This window comes from Coptis chinensis, chromosome 4 (assembly GCF_015680905.1).
Source record: "Coptis chinensis isolate HL-2020 chromosome 4, ASM1568090v1, whole genome shotgun sequence".
NCBI lineage: Eukaryota > Viridiplantae > Streptophyta > Magnoliopsida > Ranunculales > Ranunculaceae > Coptis > Coptis chinensis.
The window spans coordinates 29,300,782-29,318,166 of NC_141459.1; the positions used below are offsets into that span (position 1 = coordinate 29,300,782).

The 17,385-nt window shown below is 37.7% G+C and overlaps 1 protein-coding gene and 1 pseudogene across 2 annotated transcripts; both read left to right on the plus strand.

The window, feature by feature from the left end:
• Positions 1 to 4,536: 4,536 nt before the first annotated feature.
• LOC147503081 (uncharacterized) lies at positions 4,537 to 4,953 on the plus strand. The gene has a single exon (XM_086604709.1). The coding sequence runs from the start codon at positions 4,537 to 4,539 to the stop codon at positions 4,951 to 4,953; it is 417 nt and encodes a 138-aa protein (XP_086460835.1).
• A 7,756-nt stretch (positions 4,954 to 12,709) lies between these two features.
• LOC147503082 (isocitrate dehydrogenase [NAD] regulatory subunit 1, mitochondrial pseudogene) lies at positions 12,710 to 15,634 on the plus strand (annotated as a pseudogene). Its single transcript, XR_015221887.1, has 3 exons — positions 12,710 to 12,805; positions 14,831 to 14,909; positions 15,102 to 15,634. The product of XR_015221887.1 is annotated as an isocitrate dehydrogenase [NAD] regulatory subunit 1, mitochondrial pseudogene (transcript).
• Positions 15,635 to 17,385: the final 1,751 nt, after the last annotated feature.

Genomic DNA, 17,385 nt, shown 5'->3' on the forward strand with positions numbered 1-17,385 from the left:
CGTACCACATACCAACATATAAAAGAAAACTGAAAACCTCACAGCAAACACTACATTATTCACATTGAATTCTTATATATAAGCATACTTGATATTCCTAACTAAACATACAAGTTTCATTTCCATCATCTCCAAAGCTTCATTTCCTATGTGCCAAAAGAGAGGAGGAGGGATGAAGGAGAGGAAGAGAGAGGAACGAACTTGTTAAGGAGAGGAAGTGATTTCTTCCTTGAGAAAATTGCAACTCATTAGATTTTGAAGAAGTTGGGTTGGAGAAGAAGAAGTCGGATTTTTTTCTTTTGGTGCGGCAAATTATTATTTTTTGGTGGCAAATTCATGTGTTTTTTGGCGTTGCAAAATTTAAGCAGCTCCCCCCAATGCAAAATTTGTAACGAAAATAGTGGTAAATCAAAGGATGTGGCAAATCTTTTTTGCATTTGCCACTGGGTTAAAAATGTATCAAACAGTGGCAAATATGAGATTTTTGCATTTGCCATGATTTGTCACGGTAAATGGGGCTATCAAACACAGCCGATATTGATGAAAGCGATTGGAGATGCAATAAAAGTTATAATGTTAACAGTAATTATTTGTATTTTACTATTACTATGGAAAGTGGCTTTAGGGGTCTAGACTTAAACAAATATATGTTAATTGTTTAACGTATAAATGTTTTAAATTCAATAAATATATTTAACCATGCCATTATATTTTGTAGTCAATATATTTTGTTATTGAAATAATTACTTCTTTCGTAAGACCACTGTTTACAATTTTCATATTAAATGCATTAATGAGACACATGTAAGTAATAATTTACTATCAGTGAATCCAAAGCATTTGTTATCATAAAAAAACGGTCTTCTTAAGTTTTAAATAGGGTAATTTCCTAATTAGTAACCCATAATGTCAATCTGTTCCCAAGTAGTAACCACTCTTCAATTTTGACTTTTCAACCTCACTTTTGACACTTTTGCCCTTCTCCTTATTTTCAAACAATGCCCACGTGGACATGCAACACTCTCTCCCCCTTTTTTACCTCTCACAAGATAACTCGTCATATTGTACACGATGAGTTTGACTTTACAAATGATGGACAACCGTTGGATCTTGATAAAGAAAACACGTTAATCAAAACATGTTGTAGTATCCGTGTTTTGCTATAATGAAGAAGCAACCCGAATAAAAACTATCGGCAAACTCTCGGTGATTTTGGTTGTCGATTACCTTTACAACTTTTACCTCAGATTTTGAGCCAACCTAAAAAATAAGGACAAAAGCTCAAAGTTTCTGTTTTTTTCTTGGTTGTTTCTTCTTCTTCCTCGTCATTGTCCCTTTGCTTTTTGTATTTTTTAAGGTTTGACATGGAAAACATGACACATTCACATGATAAAGGTATAGTTTGTTGTTTTTTAAGCTATCTAGGGCCTTGGGTCTACGGTTTTGTTCCACGTAGTTTAGTGTTTTGTTTGTTTGATGCTTCATCTTTCAAGGAAGAGGGTTTTGAAGACAGCTATGACGTCTCCATGCATAAATGCTTGTTGATTATATAGTTGTGGTAGAATGTTGGTGGTTTCCATGTTGATTCTATATTTAATGTTGGGTTTAATATTAAGGCATTTAAGATAGATTCTGTCATAAATGTCCTAAAAGTGTTAGTTTAACTAGTTTGTGCTTAAATGTTTGAATTTACTTTTCAGTTTTTATGGTTTATGGTTAGGTACTTCTTTGTAACCATCGCTTTTTGGTTGTTTTTTTTATACTTACTGGTTAGGTACTTCTTTGGATGTTCTTATTCACTACAATGGGGAGATGAAAGCGGACAAGTATGGCCGGATGAAGTATGTTGGTGGCGAGGTGAAATTGAGAGTTTGTGATGGGGGTATTTCATTTGAAGGTGTGTTGTCGAGAAAGAGATCTACTTTTTCTATAAGATACTTGACGAAGAAGTCCCCGTGTCGAATTGATGAAGAAACAGATTATTTGAACATGATTATGAAACAAAGAAAGTCTCCAAGAAAAACAATGATGGTTTGGGTTATCAACGAAGTAGAAGTGGTAAGCAATGGACAACCTAATGTTAAGAAGAAAGAAGTTGCTACTGAGTTGTTTAAGAAAGACGCGACTCCAAGCATTGTTTCTCCTGTGAAACACTCTTTTCTGAAACAGAAGGAGCTAGCTCGTCAGAAGCGTCCTATTAACCAATTTAAACTTGTCGATGAAGCAATTGGTAAGTAATGCAGTTCCATTTGGTTAGGTCATTATTAGTGAGGGTGGGTACATGCTTTATTTCCTGATAGTTATGAATCTTTGGTTTTCCAGAAAGTCCCCTTGACCAACCCTGGAGTGGGAGAGTGGGGACTCATCAATGGGAAGATGTGGAGATTCACGACGTCGAAGAACACATTCAACCTCACAGGTAAGTCTTCGATATCAATGGGATATGTTGATAGATGATAGCTTACATCGCCATAGTAGTGGTGTGGAACTTCTCGAGTGTTCATTGAAATATAGATATTTGTCCGTAGGGTGTTTCCTCTAAAGTTACACCAACCTTCAAGATGAAAAGAAAACGGTCACACCGCTTCTCTCGCTTTGTGGAAGGTACACTCTATAGCCTTGCAAGGTAACATATAGTTCCAGTTGCTGATAGTGGGGAGCTAATTCATATATAATACGAGGGGCGGTCAATGATGGTGATGAGCAAGATGGTGTACCGGATCTTGATCAACCTCGATTATGATGACTTTGATTCCCAAAATCCATATGGTGATACTGAGGACGTCCCTGAGGAATATAGAATTTCCATGAATCAAAATATTGACAATAATGAGGGTGATGATGATGAAGTTGAAATACTACTTGAAGTTAATTTTGAAGAAGAAGAAGTAGTACAAGTAAAGGATGGAGCTGATGATGATGAAGTTAGAGTAGTAAATGGTGGTAATCAAGATGATGATGATGATTGTGATGTATGGTCTACTCCTAACCGTAGTCAAGAGTTTTTTTGGGGAGGCACGCCTATGACTGTTAATGATGAGGAAGGCCAAAGTGAACTGATATGATTTAATAATGATGAGGAAGGCCAAAGTGAACCGGATATTGAAACAAATGGAATGGTTGATGCTTTCACGCTTCGGTCTGAGAAGATCTCAATTCAGAAGACTTACATCAAGGATATGATCCTCTTCGCTCTCCCCATAGTCCAGAAACACCAGCTAAAGTGGATGTAACTCCTCCTCATGTGAACCTGAAGTTTGTTCCTCCTAAAGTAGGACAACACTATCCTACTTCGGGATGATCTTATAAAAGACATGAAGTCATAATGCAATAGCAAACATGTTTGATTTATGCGTCGTCGCAGCACTTCTTCTCCGAGAGGATTTATATGAAGTGTAAGTCTCCCAGTTTGCACATTTCATTTGTTTGCAAAAACCGACCACTTCGGGTTCGATATATGGGTTATTATAACCTTCGAGAAGCACATACATGTTCACAAGATAAAGCAATTGCAACTAATAAACAAGCTGATGCAAAATGGGTTTCAGAAGTTGTGAAATCGAAACTTAGGGACAATACTGATATGGCTCCGAAACCGTTGTAGTTGGAGGTTAAGGACGCGCACTAGACAAATGTGTCGTATAATGTTGCTTGGAAAGCAAAAGAAATTGCAATGCAAAAGGTAACTGCCTTGGTTATATCAGCAACTAATGAACGCAATAGTAGCAACAACTAACCTATGTTTGTTTCGCTTTTTTGCTTGCAGATAAGGGGAAGCTTTAGTCAGTCGTACCAAATGTTGCCAAATTATTGTAAAGAACTTAAAAGAGTGGATTCAGATTGTTTCACCGAGCTGCAAACGTCATCGGCCCCTGAGCACAAGTTTGAACGTTTGTTTGTGAGCTACGGCGTCACTGTCCGAGCTTACAAAAGATGTCTTCGTCCATTGATTATGATTGATGGCACTTTCATGACAGGTAGGTACAACTCAATCATACTAACTGCTATCGCGGCTGATGGCGATAGCCACGTGTTTCCAATTGCATTTGTCATAGTCCCAAAGGAAAATAATGACCACTGGGATTGGTTTTTGGAAAAGTTAAGAGACCTTGTTGTTGGGACGGAGCAAAACTTTGTTCTTCTCTCTGATAGGCATCTAAGCATTCTTCAAGCCGTGCCTAAAATACTTCCTAATGCGATCCATTGCTTTTGTGCACAACACATTTCAAATTGTATGACTAAGCAAGAGACAAAAGGGAAGGTGAAGAGAGCTGCTGAAACTTATGAACAGGCAGAATTTGTAAGACTTATGAGCCAAATTTATTGTGCCGACAGCAAAGGTTATGCAAAGATTGTAAAGATTCCAAAAGAGTCGTGGTGTTGTGCTTTTGCTCCAATGAGAAGGTATGGCATTTGCTACACAAATCACATAGAGAGCTGGAACAAGATGATACTTCCAGAGAGAGCTATGCCAGTGACATCTCTTGTCAATGGTATCGGGTTGAACATAATGAAACATTTTATGACTACCGGGTGATGGCGTCAAAGTTTGAAGACAAACCCGACCAAATCACCGAGGAAGTGCTCATCTCGTCGAGATATTCGAGTAGACATTTCACAGCAACAAAGGCAAGTGAGCACGTTTATTCTGTGCAATCACTAGACCGTACTGACACCGTAGACCTTTTGGAGAGGACTTGCACATGCGGTTTCTTTCAACAGGTTGGTCTTCCTTGTAGCCATGCTATGAAGGCAATCGATCACTGTAAGCTATGTGCATATGACTTTTGCTTGCATTGGTACACAAAAGAAACGATGATGGATACATATAGAGAGAACTGGACACCATTAAGAGGAAAAGAACAGTGGGTTTGGGTTTATGATGGCATCATCGTCCGTCCACCCGTTGATGAGGTGATGCCCGGAAGACCACAGAAAAAGAGAAAGCTCTAAAAGGAGAGGGAGTCCCGGTGCAAAAGAAAAAAGGTGTAATGCAGCGTTGTGGTGGTCTTGGACCAATAAGGCAACTTGCACGGTTGCCGCGATGATGATCTTTGAGTGGATTGATTTTTCAGTTGGGATTCCACCAGATTTTGCATATGAAGAGTACATATGATCTTTCAGTGGTAGCTTTGGTTTGTTTGAAATTGGCACTTGTAGTTGCATATATGTTAGTGGTAAATTGTTACCCCTGTTGCTTTATTTTGGATAGTTTTGGTTGGCAATTTTGGTTTCATAATTAATTTGGTTTGAAATGGACATCTTCTTGTACTATTAATATCAGTAACTATAACAATGACATGGTCGTCTCTAATGGATAGTTTCTTTACAAGTAGGCTAACATCATCAACACGCCCTCTATTTTCATTTTAATAGGACCATCAATGGTGATTTGCAACCGGGTTTTCCTTTGTCACCTTTGCTTCACTAGCGGTGTGCTTTAGCCTTATGTGTCCCTTCACCTTCTAGATCTATCCATTTAAAACCCTTGCATGGATCGGCCCCGCATGAGAGAAACCTTCTTCCCGGACTATGTGGCTTTGTACTTACACCATACCTCATATTAGTATTTGAGCATAGCGGATGCGGTCGTAGTTGCCCATGGATCATTGATCTTCCAAAGGCCCGGTTTCCCCACTCAAAACATTTGCTATAGTTGGTTGATGATGAACCAACATTTGTATTATTCTTGGTAGAATCCTCACCCCACCCATTTTGAGCGAGAAAAAAAGAAAGAGAAATGGATGGACCAAGAAAGGCAACCCAGTTTGTACTTATAAAGGAAACACACTATTTTCCCTTAAAGTGGTGTTGGCGCCAAACTATTCCCCCCGCCTCGAACATTTCCCCCTAAACTATACACAAATGTTTGATGAAACAAAATATTCCAATAACCATATTGCATTGCGGGACCTATCGACAACTAATTCCATAAAAATGCTTCACTAAAACATATTGCATTGCAGACCTATCGACAAACTAATTCCATAAAAATGCTTCACTAAAACTTAACTCATCACTCCATGAAAGCATGAAGCAATGAATGACAAATTCCATCATCACAAATTAAGTAGTCGATGATATTAACGGCACCACAAAATGATATTACCATACTAAAATTAGACAACTAAACACAAAATAGAAGAAGTTATTTGTTTCACTAAACACAAAATAGAAGAAGTAGCATCCACCAAGTCTGTTTCATAGTGATTCCCCGCTCACGCATCCGACTTCTTTAGCATCCTCCAAACTCTTCTCCAATTGCTCTTGTGCGCTTTTTGAAACGATTATCTGGATTCAACCCACAATTAATTATATCCATTCCAATCCTCTTCCTCATTCGATGAGGTTGCATATCTATTTTGTTTACTTCCTCGTACACCCCCGGAAGGCCTAGATAGGCTAGGCAAAATAGGCCACAACTATTTGTATCCGGTTGTTGAGTAACAGGCACAAACTCACGAGCCCAAGGGGCTCCCCAAATCATGAGGTGACGATGGATCAGCACACCTCATGACATAAGTAAGACAAGTCTCTATAGCAAGTTGCTCATCGAAACTTTCTTGAGACCAAGAGAATCATAGTTGTAGATTTTTCTCTTTCCAAAATGTAAACTTCAAGAACCCAAGGCTACCTTCAACTTGAAGAGGAATGATAAGACCCATTGCCCTGGATGGGTGTGCTTGATCTCTAATTCTTCCTTCATAAGGGTCTAAGTACTCTTTAACAACTTCATGTGGATGATACGCCACCACTATCTACTCTGTCATCGGAGTTGCACCAATCGAAGGTTTGGTCTTCCATCTTCTTCTTAAAGTTTGTATACTCTCTGCTCATGAATTTCTACATCAACAAAATCATAAAATACTTCATCGATGGGTGAACTATACAAAACAAATTCCATCAACCAATGAGATACAACTTACGTAAAAGTATACATCCTCAATGATAGTATATGTTTCTTCTTCTTCCGGAATGCCATTTTCCTTACAATGTTGGATGTACCACCGATCAAATGCTTCACATATATGGTGATCACCGAGTCATAGAATTTTAAACATTATTATCACGAATTTTAAACATTATTAATATGTTAGTTGCTGATGGTTAATATGTTAGTTGCTGCTAGTTAATATGTAAGATAATATGTTAGTTGTGTCTTGACCTCCCCATCTACCCACTCTCTTCCATGCAATGAATGGAAACTTTGACGAAATAGACTGTTGTATCCAAACACTCTAGCATCTAAACAGTTTTGTGGACTGCATAAACCTTGTGAACATCTTCCAATAGTAATCTTGTAGATGCGAGGAGGTCACCTTTGGTGGTGGTTTTCTTGATAAATGTTTTGGCGGAGAGCGGACTTGATCGTTCATCACATTCTGTCAATGTTTTCTTCCCATGACCGACCTTGCATCCCTTCCCTTCTCTTCTTTCTTCTTTGGTGTGTTTCTTCAGTTTTTCTTTTCCATTTCACTTGCCATTTGACTCTGTATCGCACCACATCGGGGACCACCATTTCCCCCCACAAAGCATCATCATCATCTACATCATTATCACGTTCTCCCAACATCACATTATCATTTTCAGATTTCATAACAACAATAGATTTTAGTGACTATCTACCTCAAAGGTTTGAAGCGGTTGTGGGTGACAATACAAGCAAGTCGGTTATGTCGATCTTTACAAGAAAGTAAAGCGAAAATGTGACCTTCTCCATTTCGAAGTTCGGGACTTCTTCCCCATCAATATCAACATCATCATTGGAGGGAACATCAACATTAGGTGTAGCCCAGGGACCATCACCAGGAGCAATGTCCAAGGGACTAATAAATGGCACATGCTCAACAACATCCATATTATAGACTTCCACTAGGGAACTTTGGCCAACCACATTCTCATCAACAGGCTCTTTCACACCCTCTTCCTGCACTTCATTGCTCAAAGACTCCTGAACCACATTCTCTTGACATTTGTAGGTATTTACAACCCTCTCTTCAACCTCCTCAACTAAAAACTCTGGAGCACCCTCATCATTATCATAAGGGCCTTCATGTTCATGTTTAGGTTCTTGGAAAAAACCATGTACATGGTCTTCCCCCATCACCTGGTCATCATGAGGAGTCTTGGGTAACTCTTCACTAATATCTCTCAAAACATCACCGCTTTGCAACAAGATCGGTTTCACTACCCTCTCCCTCTCCATCTTCTTCTTCCTCACCTAAACCAATCAAATTTCTTCTTCTTTTTGGTTTGTTAGCTTCCTTGCTCTTAGCCTCCATGTCTTTTCTTTTCTCACTGACTTGATTTCTTTTCAAAAGTGTTTGCCTTTTGCTAGCCTTTACAGCCTCTACTTTACTTAACCTTGGTGGCTGGACTCTCACTTGCTGCATACTATGTTTCTCTTCACCCCTCCTCCTTACCATTTTAAACCCCGCATTCACTCCTCTTTTTCTATTTTCTTCAACCTCATGTGAAAGATCAAATGTAACTTTCTTAGAGGATGATGACTTCCTCTTAGAAGGTGGGGATGATGACTTCCTCTTAGAAGGTGGGGTAGACACAGCTTCTTCCACAACAGCTTTAACCTTATTCTTAACAAACCGTGTAGTAGGTTTTTGACAACAAAGATCGGCATTGGTGTGTAGACCGCGACTTCTTCCCCTTGTTTTCTTTGTTCTTGGTCCCTTCACAACCCCCAGGATGATGATGGTTCACCCAATCCACTTTTCTTCCCACCACAGAAAACCCCTTGCAGTATTGTCTCCATACCTGTCCTAATTTCAGACTTGATGTCATTCCGAGCCACCCTAACCTGTATTCAAAAGTTAGTTGAAGTAAGCATTGCCGGTGTATCATAGAGTCCTATCTTATGAGTCCTATCTACCTTATGAGCACTAACATAAAGTTCCCGATATATCCGGTTCTTTAACCTATCTTATCAGTTAACATAAAACTACCATAGAGTTTCTGATATATCAAGTTTAAGAACCTATCCTGTGAGTCAACACAAATGTAATATATACTTCTTGATATTTTCAGTTTAAGAACCTTTCTTATAAATGCAATAGATGTCAAATGTATTGCTGATGTATCCAGTTGCAGAATATAATTAAAAATGTAGAGTTTATAATCAACAATGCAATGCAGAGTTTATAATCAACAATGTAGAGTTTATAATCAACAATGCAGAGTTTCAATCATATGCTTACAAGGCCTTTTCGGTAGGTGTGCTGTCTCGAAGCATCTCCTCCGAACCGGCGCTTTTAAAATTGTGTGGCTTTGTTGGTTGAAAGCCACCTTCATTACATCTTCATTCATTTCTTTCTTCTTTAATATCCAAAGTGTCAAAGGCAACAACCTTACCCCAAAGAGGCTCGAGCTTCTTCTTCCAGGTCTAGAGATGTAAGTTCTTGGGAGGCAACTGAACCCAATCTAGTATTCTTGGGAATTTACCATTCAATGCCCTACGAGCCCCAAGAGAGGGGATGTGAAGGTATGCCCAAATATCAAAACAAATAACACAGCCATAAACTGCAAAGGAGTCCTTCTCATCTAACACATTTTTGTAAATATCATCCAAACAGTATTCCAACATCTCAAAGCAAGGTGTGCCCCATGGAAACTGATCAAAAGCAGCTAGGTCCTCTGCAAGATCAACATACCTTCCATCTACAGTTCTAGAAGATCCGGGAAGCACAACTTGGAGCAAACATACAACCTATTGAGCCTAAATATATCACTTTTATCTTCACTACCACTGGATTTTGCCACCACTAAAGCATCTAATATTTACGTCTCACTAACGGTGCTTCCTTTAAAAACCTAGCACGAAATTACGTGTTTTTGTTCTTCACGTCGATGGTGTAGAATGAGTTAGCAATAGAGTTTACACTAAGACCCATAATCAATGCAACATCACTCTTCTTGAATACCAAATCTTTGTTACCAATCCGATAGCAAAGTCTACCAACTTTATGGCTAACTATGGCACAAACTAGAGTAGTTGTTAAGTGCATATTTTTTGGATTTGCAAAAGCTTCAAAATAGGAATTCTCAAAATCCTCCATTTCTTCCTTACTAAATCCACCAAATAATTTCTGCATTTTATCTAATAACATTCTACATGTCGGGGTAAAGCTTCCTCATTTCTCCACCAATAATTCGAACCGTAAAGATAAAATGAAGGTGGGGTTATAATATGGAGATTGAAGTGAAACTAAAAATTAGGGTTTCCAAATTTAATTGAGCTTCACTAGGGCGACTTTTTCCCCTAATTCCCAATTGATTTCTTTAAGTTTAGGTTAATGTGACACGTGCGTTCCAAGGTCATTTCCCTCCACGTGTCAGACTTCATTAGGTACCCAACTTCATTTCCCGCCAAAATACTGATGTCCATGTTGATTTCTCTATCAAATGAACAAACATATTACTACCCTAGAACTATCAGCAACTTTACTATACATTGTCTAAATAATTAATTCTAATAAGGTTAAAAAAAAATTCATGAAATTCAATTATAAAGATTAACATTCTACATGAAGCTTTTTAACATGCGAAGCATGCTTGCCACTAGATATCATGAAATAAACATGGGTATTTGAAAAAGAAAAAAAAAGGGTTTGATTGCCTTTAAATTGGGGACACATGTCAATCCTCAAATTTCCGCCAAAATAATGATATTCATATTAGATCGTCGATGAATAACTATATTGTGGCCTTAAGACTATCGAACTTTCTTGTACATTGATAATTATTTATGGGTACCAAAATTATTCATTCAATCCATTTAGGGTCCATTTATGGGTTAATTTCGGGGTAATTTAGTCGAGTTGCATACTTGCATGTCCTCTAATATGGCAACAAACGAATTACATTGGGTTTGACAAAGGGTCAAAATTCACTTCATTTTCTAAATTAATTTTGGTCTTGCATGTCCCTTCATTGTTTGTGTGTCATGATGACCATTTACGGTAAGGTGAAAAGAAAACTAACCACCCCACATAATTACAACGCCTCATTTCCATAAAACATTTATCTTTGAAATAGTCATCTAAAATTTGATCTCTCTCACATTCTAATATTCTTTACATTAGCAACAATCTACCAAAGCAACAATCTACCAAAGTTAAATCTACCAAAGTTATCAACATGCCTCTTCCGGATGTTCAAGCGGTGAAACCACCGATTACTCAAGGACGAAAGCGAAAAATGTGGGATAGTTATTCTAATCGATGACTACAATCATGAAGAAGAAGACGATGAAGAAGAAGAGATGTATGATCCTTATTTTGTTGAAAACCCTACTGATTACATGTGGGAAGACCAACATGATGATGATAGTTCCAGTTCTGGGGATGATGGCGATGATGAAGATGAGGAAGATGAAGACGAGGAGGAAGATGAAGACGATGAAGATGATGAAGATTAAGGGTTGTTATGTTCTGTTGTTATGTTCTGTTCAGTTTTTATGTTGGGGTTTATGTTTTGTCTTAGGGGTTTATGTTTATGTTCTAATGCTTTTGCAATTTTTGTTGATGATAGTTGTAGAACCAGAACATGTCCTGTGAATGATGTGTACATTTTGCTTAGTTTTAAGGGTTTAATACATGAGTTGGTTTAATTCATGATTTTTATCTTGTTATTTTTACAAGAATCTTATCCATTATTCTTGTTATTTTTACAAGAATCTTATTATTTCTACATTTTTCTTATTAAAAATAATTTTTTTTATAATAAAAATAGTATATGAACAGTGTTAATGTAAATAACTGTCCATCTTAATGTTTACGAATCTCGAGGCTTTTAAACCACAGATGTGTTCGTGACCGTTCATTTGCATCTCTTCATCTCTAAGATAATCTGTGGTATCTATCCACACACCCATCAAATCACTTCAAATAAGGAGAGAGTGTTTGTTGCGAGAGAGAGTGTTGCATGTCCACGTGGGCATTGTTTGAAAATAAGGAGAAGGGCAAAAATGTCAAAAGTGAGGTTGAAAAGTCAAAATTGAAGAGTGGTTACTACTTGGAAACAGATTGACATTATGGGTTACTAATTGGGAAATTACCCTTTTAAATATTGAACTATATATGATCACATTTCCTTTAGAAAGTATTTTTTAACATCCTGCACTAATGCTAGTACACATAAGTAACCCAGAACAACTCAAAATTATTTCTTTATTACAATTAATATAAGCAAGTTAGCGGAGCGAAAGTTACCGGCATGACGTTTTTTTCCCCTCTCCGCTCACACCCCCACTGCATACCAGTATATTAGTATCATAAACAAGATCCGCCGGTATTACAAAACATCACATTCAACTTGTTCCAACCAAAACACAGTACGAAATAAGTGAAATCATCTCTTGCATCTCATAAAAAAAATCTTGAGCTTCTTTCGAATTCCCTTCTCTAAAACATCCACTAATCATTACGTTATATGTTCTAGTGTTAATAAGTTGCAAATCCCTGGCTGAGAGGGTACGAAAGATTTCCTTGGCCTCACTTATTTTACCATCTGTATTAAGTGTAACAATATCAGGTTGAATACCAGCTGTATCCATCCTTTTGGAGATAGATAACGCGACAGAAAAGTGACAAGTGCTCCTAGTAATTGGTTAAAAGGGAAAATGGAAGGCGAGTGTTTCATCTGAAACAAGTTATTAAACAGACCCAAAGCCTCATCAAGTCCAAAGTGTTCTTGATTTACATCTGTCTCGTCCAAGGTTGCGTATAATGAGATTATTGTGGACAATTGCTGCATGCAACTTGTCGCAAAGCCAGAGCAGTTTGACGTCATGGTATGTGAATTTAAAAGTTTATAAATATGTGAGGCTTGAGCCTCAATGCGTATTTTTTTGAAACCTAGTTCATATCTGATTCAAATGTGGTTGGCAATGTGATATATCTTTCTTCGTCGCTGTATTATGTTTATTCCCCATAGACCAATACATCAATCTAACCTAGGTTTTTAAAAGAAAGAGTGTAAGTGAGCTGTTAAAAAATATATAAGAGCTACAGAAAACACAAACAAGAGGAAACTATTCTAAAACGTATCTTCTCACTCTCAATCAATCCATAAAGGATTTGTATCTAACCACAAAATGGTTGAATTGGATATCCTTGCTCCTGGAGTATAGAAAAAGTATAAAAAATCCCTTGATGATAAGACCACCCATAGATGCCCCGAGTGGGAGAGGAACCTTAGGGATGATGGCTATGAGCCTTAGAGGCTTTAAGCTAACATTTGGTCTCCTAATAATCAAATTCTTTTTTTTTTACTTTTTGTCGAAGTGTGCCACTAACATCTGAGGACTGGGACTATTGAAGATTGATAGCTGTGATCATGATTAAATGGGTAGTGACAGTGGTGGATATGCTTAGCATTTTGTTTCATTGTCGTTTATGTATCTCTTTTGGAACATTGGTCCTCACTCTCTTCGATATATCGTTAGCCTCATAAAGTTTGTAAGAGATTGACATCCTACAACTCTAGAACTAAGTTGCTTTTAGGAAATGGTCAATGCCTACATTGTCAAAGGTGCCTACAAGGCCCAAAGGCATCAATACTGCCGAGGGGAAACTTAGCGCCTTACCCTGCCCCTGACTTCATATGTCAAGCCATCTGGAAGGTAGCTCCTTTCTTGGGGGCAAACAGAGGATTAAGTCAAAATTAGCCGTTGCCTGTTCAGCCTGTGGTCCTCGGAGCAAAAACCCCTTACAATGGGTACGACTGTAGCAGCATTTGGGTTTTGTTTTGGGTATAGCCTGATAGTTGAACTCCTACTCTTAGTAAAGACACCATTGGGGGTTTATTGTGAATTTGGAACTAATGAATTAATGTTCATACTGGTAACGTCATCTGTAATGTTTTTTAGGCCAATCAATATGGTGATGTGTAAGCTAATAATGGTCAGTGCATTGGTTTTGTGTTTTTTTCTGTATGTTCATAAATTTCTTTTTTTTTATTTTAACAATTTTTTCCTAATTTTTTTAGGGCAAAGTTTGGTTTTACGCTTCATATCGCCATAAGGCATAGGCTTTGTCTAATGTTAGCAAACTTCCTCAGATCTCAATATCTTTCTGAGCTTGTGATTTCAGTGAGAATATATATGTCATTTATCGTGGATGAAGATAATGCATTATGAGTTTATTGTGTCAAAAGAAGTCTATTCTTGATTGGACTGTAGCATTCTGCTCCTGTTTTACTCCATTGTTGGTCTTCCTCATCCCTACATCTCATTTTCACAAATTCGAATAAAAAAGGTTTGCATGTATGTGGATATGTTAGTGATAACATGTTCATGTGGTGAGTGCCAAACAGAACTACACTCTTTCAGAGTTTCAGGTCACCTTGAGAAGTTTTATTGGCTTGACCAAAGTTATTTGTTTTGGTTAACTTGTTTAGGGAAGTAATGAATGTACAACAATGAGTTACTTAATTCTACACCTGTCATTAACGACACTATAGAAATCTAGAACCTACAGAAAAGAGTTTAGTTTTAGGCATTACCTATTTGAGATTGTTACGTCATTTCATGTCAAACGTCATTCATCTATTCTTTCTGGTCGGTAAGTAACTAACCAAAGTTGAGCAAGATAAATATGTTTTAGGGAGGAATACATCCATTTCTATCCAGCCCACAGTGAAATCTGCATGCGAAAGTTATGAATTTGAACATCCAAAGATAATTTCTCTATTTGCATCCATGTACTTGTGCATTTTTTTCTCATGTATGTTTCAGTGACATTGCTGACACACCAACTTTACATCGTAGATTCAATTTGACACCTCCGTACCAAGTGCATAACAAGTAATTTTGCAGGTCACTCCGAATCTCTATGGCAATCTGGTGGCAAATACTGCAGCTGGTATTGCTGGTGACACTGGAGTGATGCCAGGAGGTACCTACCATAATTTTTAAATTTTCTGATGAAAAAAAGATGTAGAAAGCTTCTAGTGGCAGTGTACAGTAAGAGTGGTTGATATGGGTTCCTTGGCCAACTCTAAACATAGATTAATGTGTGTAGTACTGTAGTGTGTTTGTGTTTTGTCTCACTTGTAAGTTACTATTGTTATCATGACTTGATGGTTAGGGAATGTCGGGGCTGATCATGCAATCTTTGAGCAAGGTGCTTCAGCAGGCAATGTGGGGAATGAGAAGCTGGTAGTGGAGAAGAAGGCAAATCCAGTAACCCTACTCCTGTCATCTGCCATGATGTTGAGACATCTCCAGTTCCCTTCTTTTGCTGATAGATTAGAGACAGCCGTTAAGAGGGTGATTGCAGAAGGACGGTACCGGACTAAAGATCTTGGTGGACTCAGGAGGTTGTCGATGCTGTAGTAGCTGTATTGGATTGAGTGAAATGATATCCTCCGATTCTCACATTCTACGTACAATCATGTTTTTTTGTCAGACAACATGTCGGTGGTATATTGAAAAATATCGCCGATGTAACTTTTCCCAATATTTTACTGAATTTCGAGTTCAAAGTTCAAACCATGATTTCGTATTGAGATGTTTTGTCCCTGCTCTAGTGCTCTACACGTAGTATATGTTAAAAATAACCTGTGTTATTTATTTTTAACAGTGGTTGATCACTGAGATGAATGATCTTCTTGGTCCCAATTTTTTTTATTGATCGTCAGTTCTGTTGAAAACTATTTTTTTATTATTATTATTAAGAGCAATAGATGCTCTGCGAGTAACATTGATCGTCAGTAACATAATTAATTGAAAGGATTTTACAATCCAGCAGTTTTAACCTTTGAGTACTATTTCTCCAGCCACAACTTCTTTCTTGTGTGTTTTTGGGATTCAGAGCGTTCTATTTTCTGTCATTTGATCTGTTCGTTTGTAAACTGTAATTTACAGCAATTATGAGTTACGACTGTAAATTTGCAATCACAAGAGTTTAAGAACAAAGTCAACCTCGGCCCTGGATAAGCAAGAGGATGATATGGACATGAAAACGTTTGTTTCTGAACCTCACTAGAGTCATCACTACTGCTCTTGATCTTGCTCAAAATTTAACGTTCAAAATGTTCTGACCAACTCGGTCTCTATCTGTTATTAGACGACTACATCAAACTTCGAGTCAAAGAACACAAGTAATACATTTCTCTTCGAAGAAACCAATGGAGGGTCTATTCCAATGCCCTGCAAACTATGTTCCATTATCACCCATAAGCTTTTTACAGAGAGCTGGTATTGTATACAGAGATAGAGTGTCTGTTATTTATGGTTCTGTCAACTACACTTGGAAGGAAATGCTTGAAAGACGTCTAAGACTTGCTTCTGCTCTTACCCAGCTTGGTATTTCTCGTGGAGATGTTGTAAGTTACATATATCTGTTCATTAATTTACTTAGTTTCTCTTCAATTGTTTGTTTAGTTATCTTGCATTTTTTTTTCTGATCTGCACTTGTGATCCCCCTCTCTTTTTTTTCTGTGTTTGTTTGTGATGTCTGATGAATATATGTGTTGCATCTTACACTGTCGAAGTAATTGGGCTGGTGATGAGTAATTTGATTGTTCTTTTAGTTAGTTAACTTGGTGTTTTGGTACTTAAGTTTCCAAGATTGAGTTCTCATGCAAACTGATTTCTCCGAATTGAGCGTTAAGAAGTAAAAAGCTATTACTGCTGAGTCTATAGCCAATTTTATGTTTTGGCCAATTTCAATTTTAATGGTGTTTTATGTCTAGACCTATATAATTGCTTGTGTTCGTATTACGTTGATATTTAGTCTCATGGATCCTTCTTCACGCTAGAAGGGGCAGTTGCGCATAGATGGATACTTGATTGCAGGCAAATGCTTTTGAGGTATTGAGAATTGAGAGGCAGATTAAAGAAACACAACAGCTAATTTCTGTAAAGTCTCCCACAGTACCACTAGAGTTTGTAATACGGATTTCTGCCAACCATTGAAGTATGAACAATTTCTGTAAAGACAGCTGCATCCCAGGGAACCCAACAATTTTATTTGCATCCAGATTATAAGTTTATAACAACACTTAAGTTTTAACAGGTGTTCAAACTCGGATACTATCCAATTCGGAAAGGACCATTGAAAGATGTTCGAACTCACTCTCCATGAGAGTTTTACTTGTTGCAGGGACACCATTCAAAGATTGTCAACAATGCCGGATGCAATATCTGCTATGTTTAATGAACTCTGCTATGTTTAATGAACTCTGCTGAACAGATGTTAGAAATAATGATCCCAATAAAATTGCACTATCAGATCCTCTTATGTTAAAGTTGCTGAAGACTTTTTGGCCATGAAACTTAGCTGCAGTAAATGTCACGAGTCAACAACTTCCTCTTGGGCACCTGAAATTGCATGTAAGCATTTTCTGTAAGTACCAAAGCTCACATAG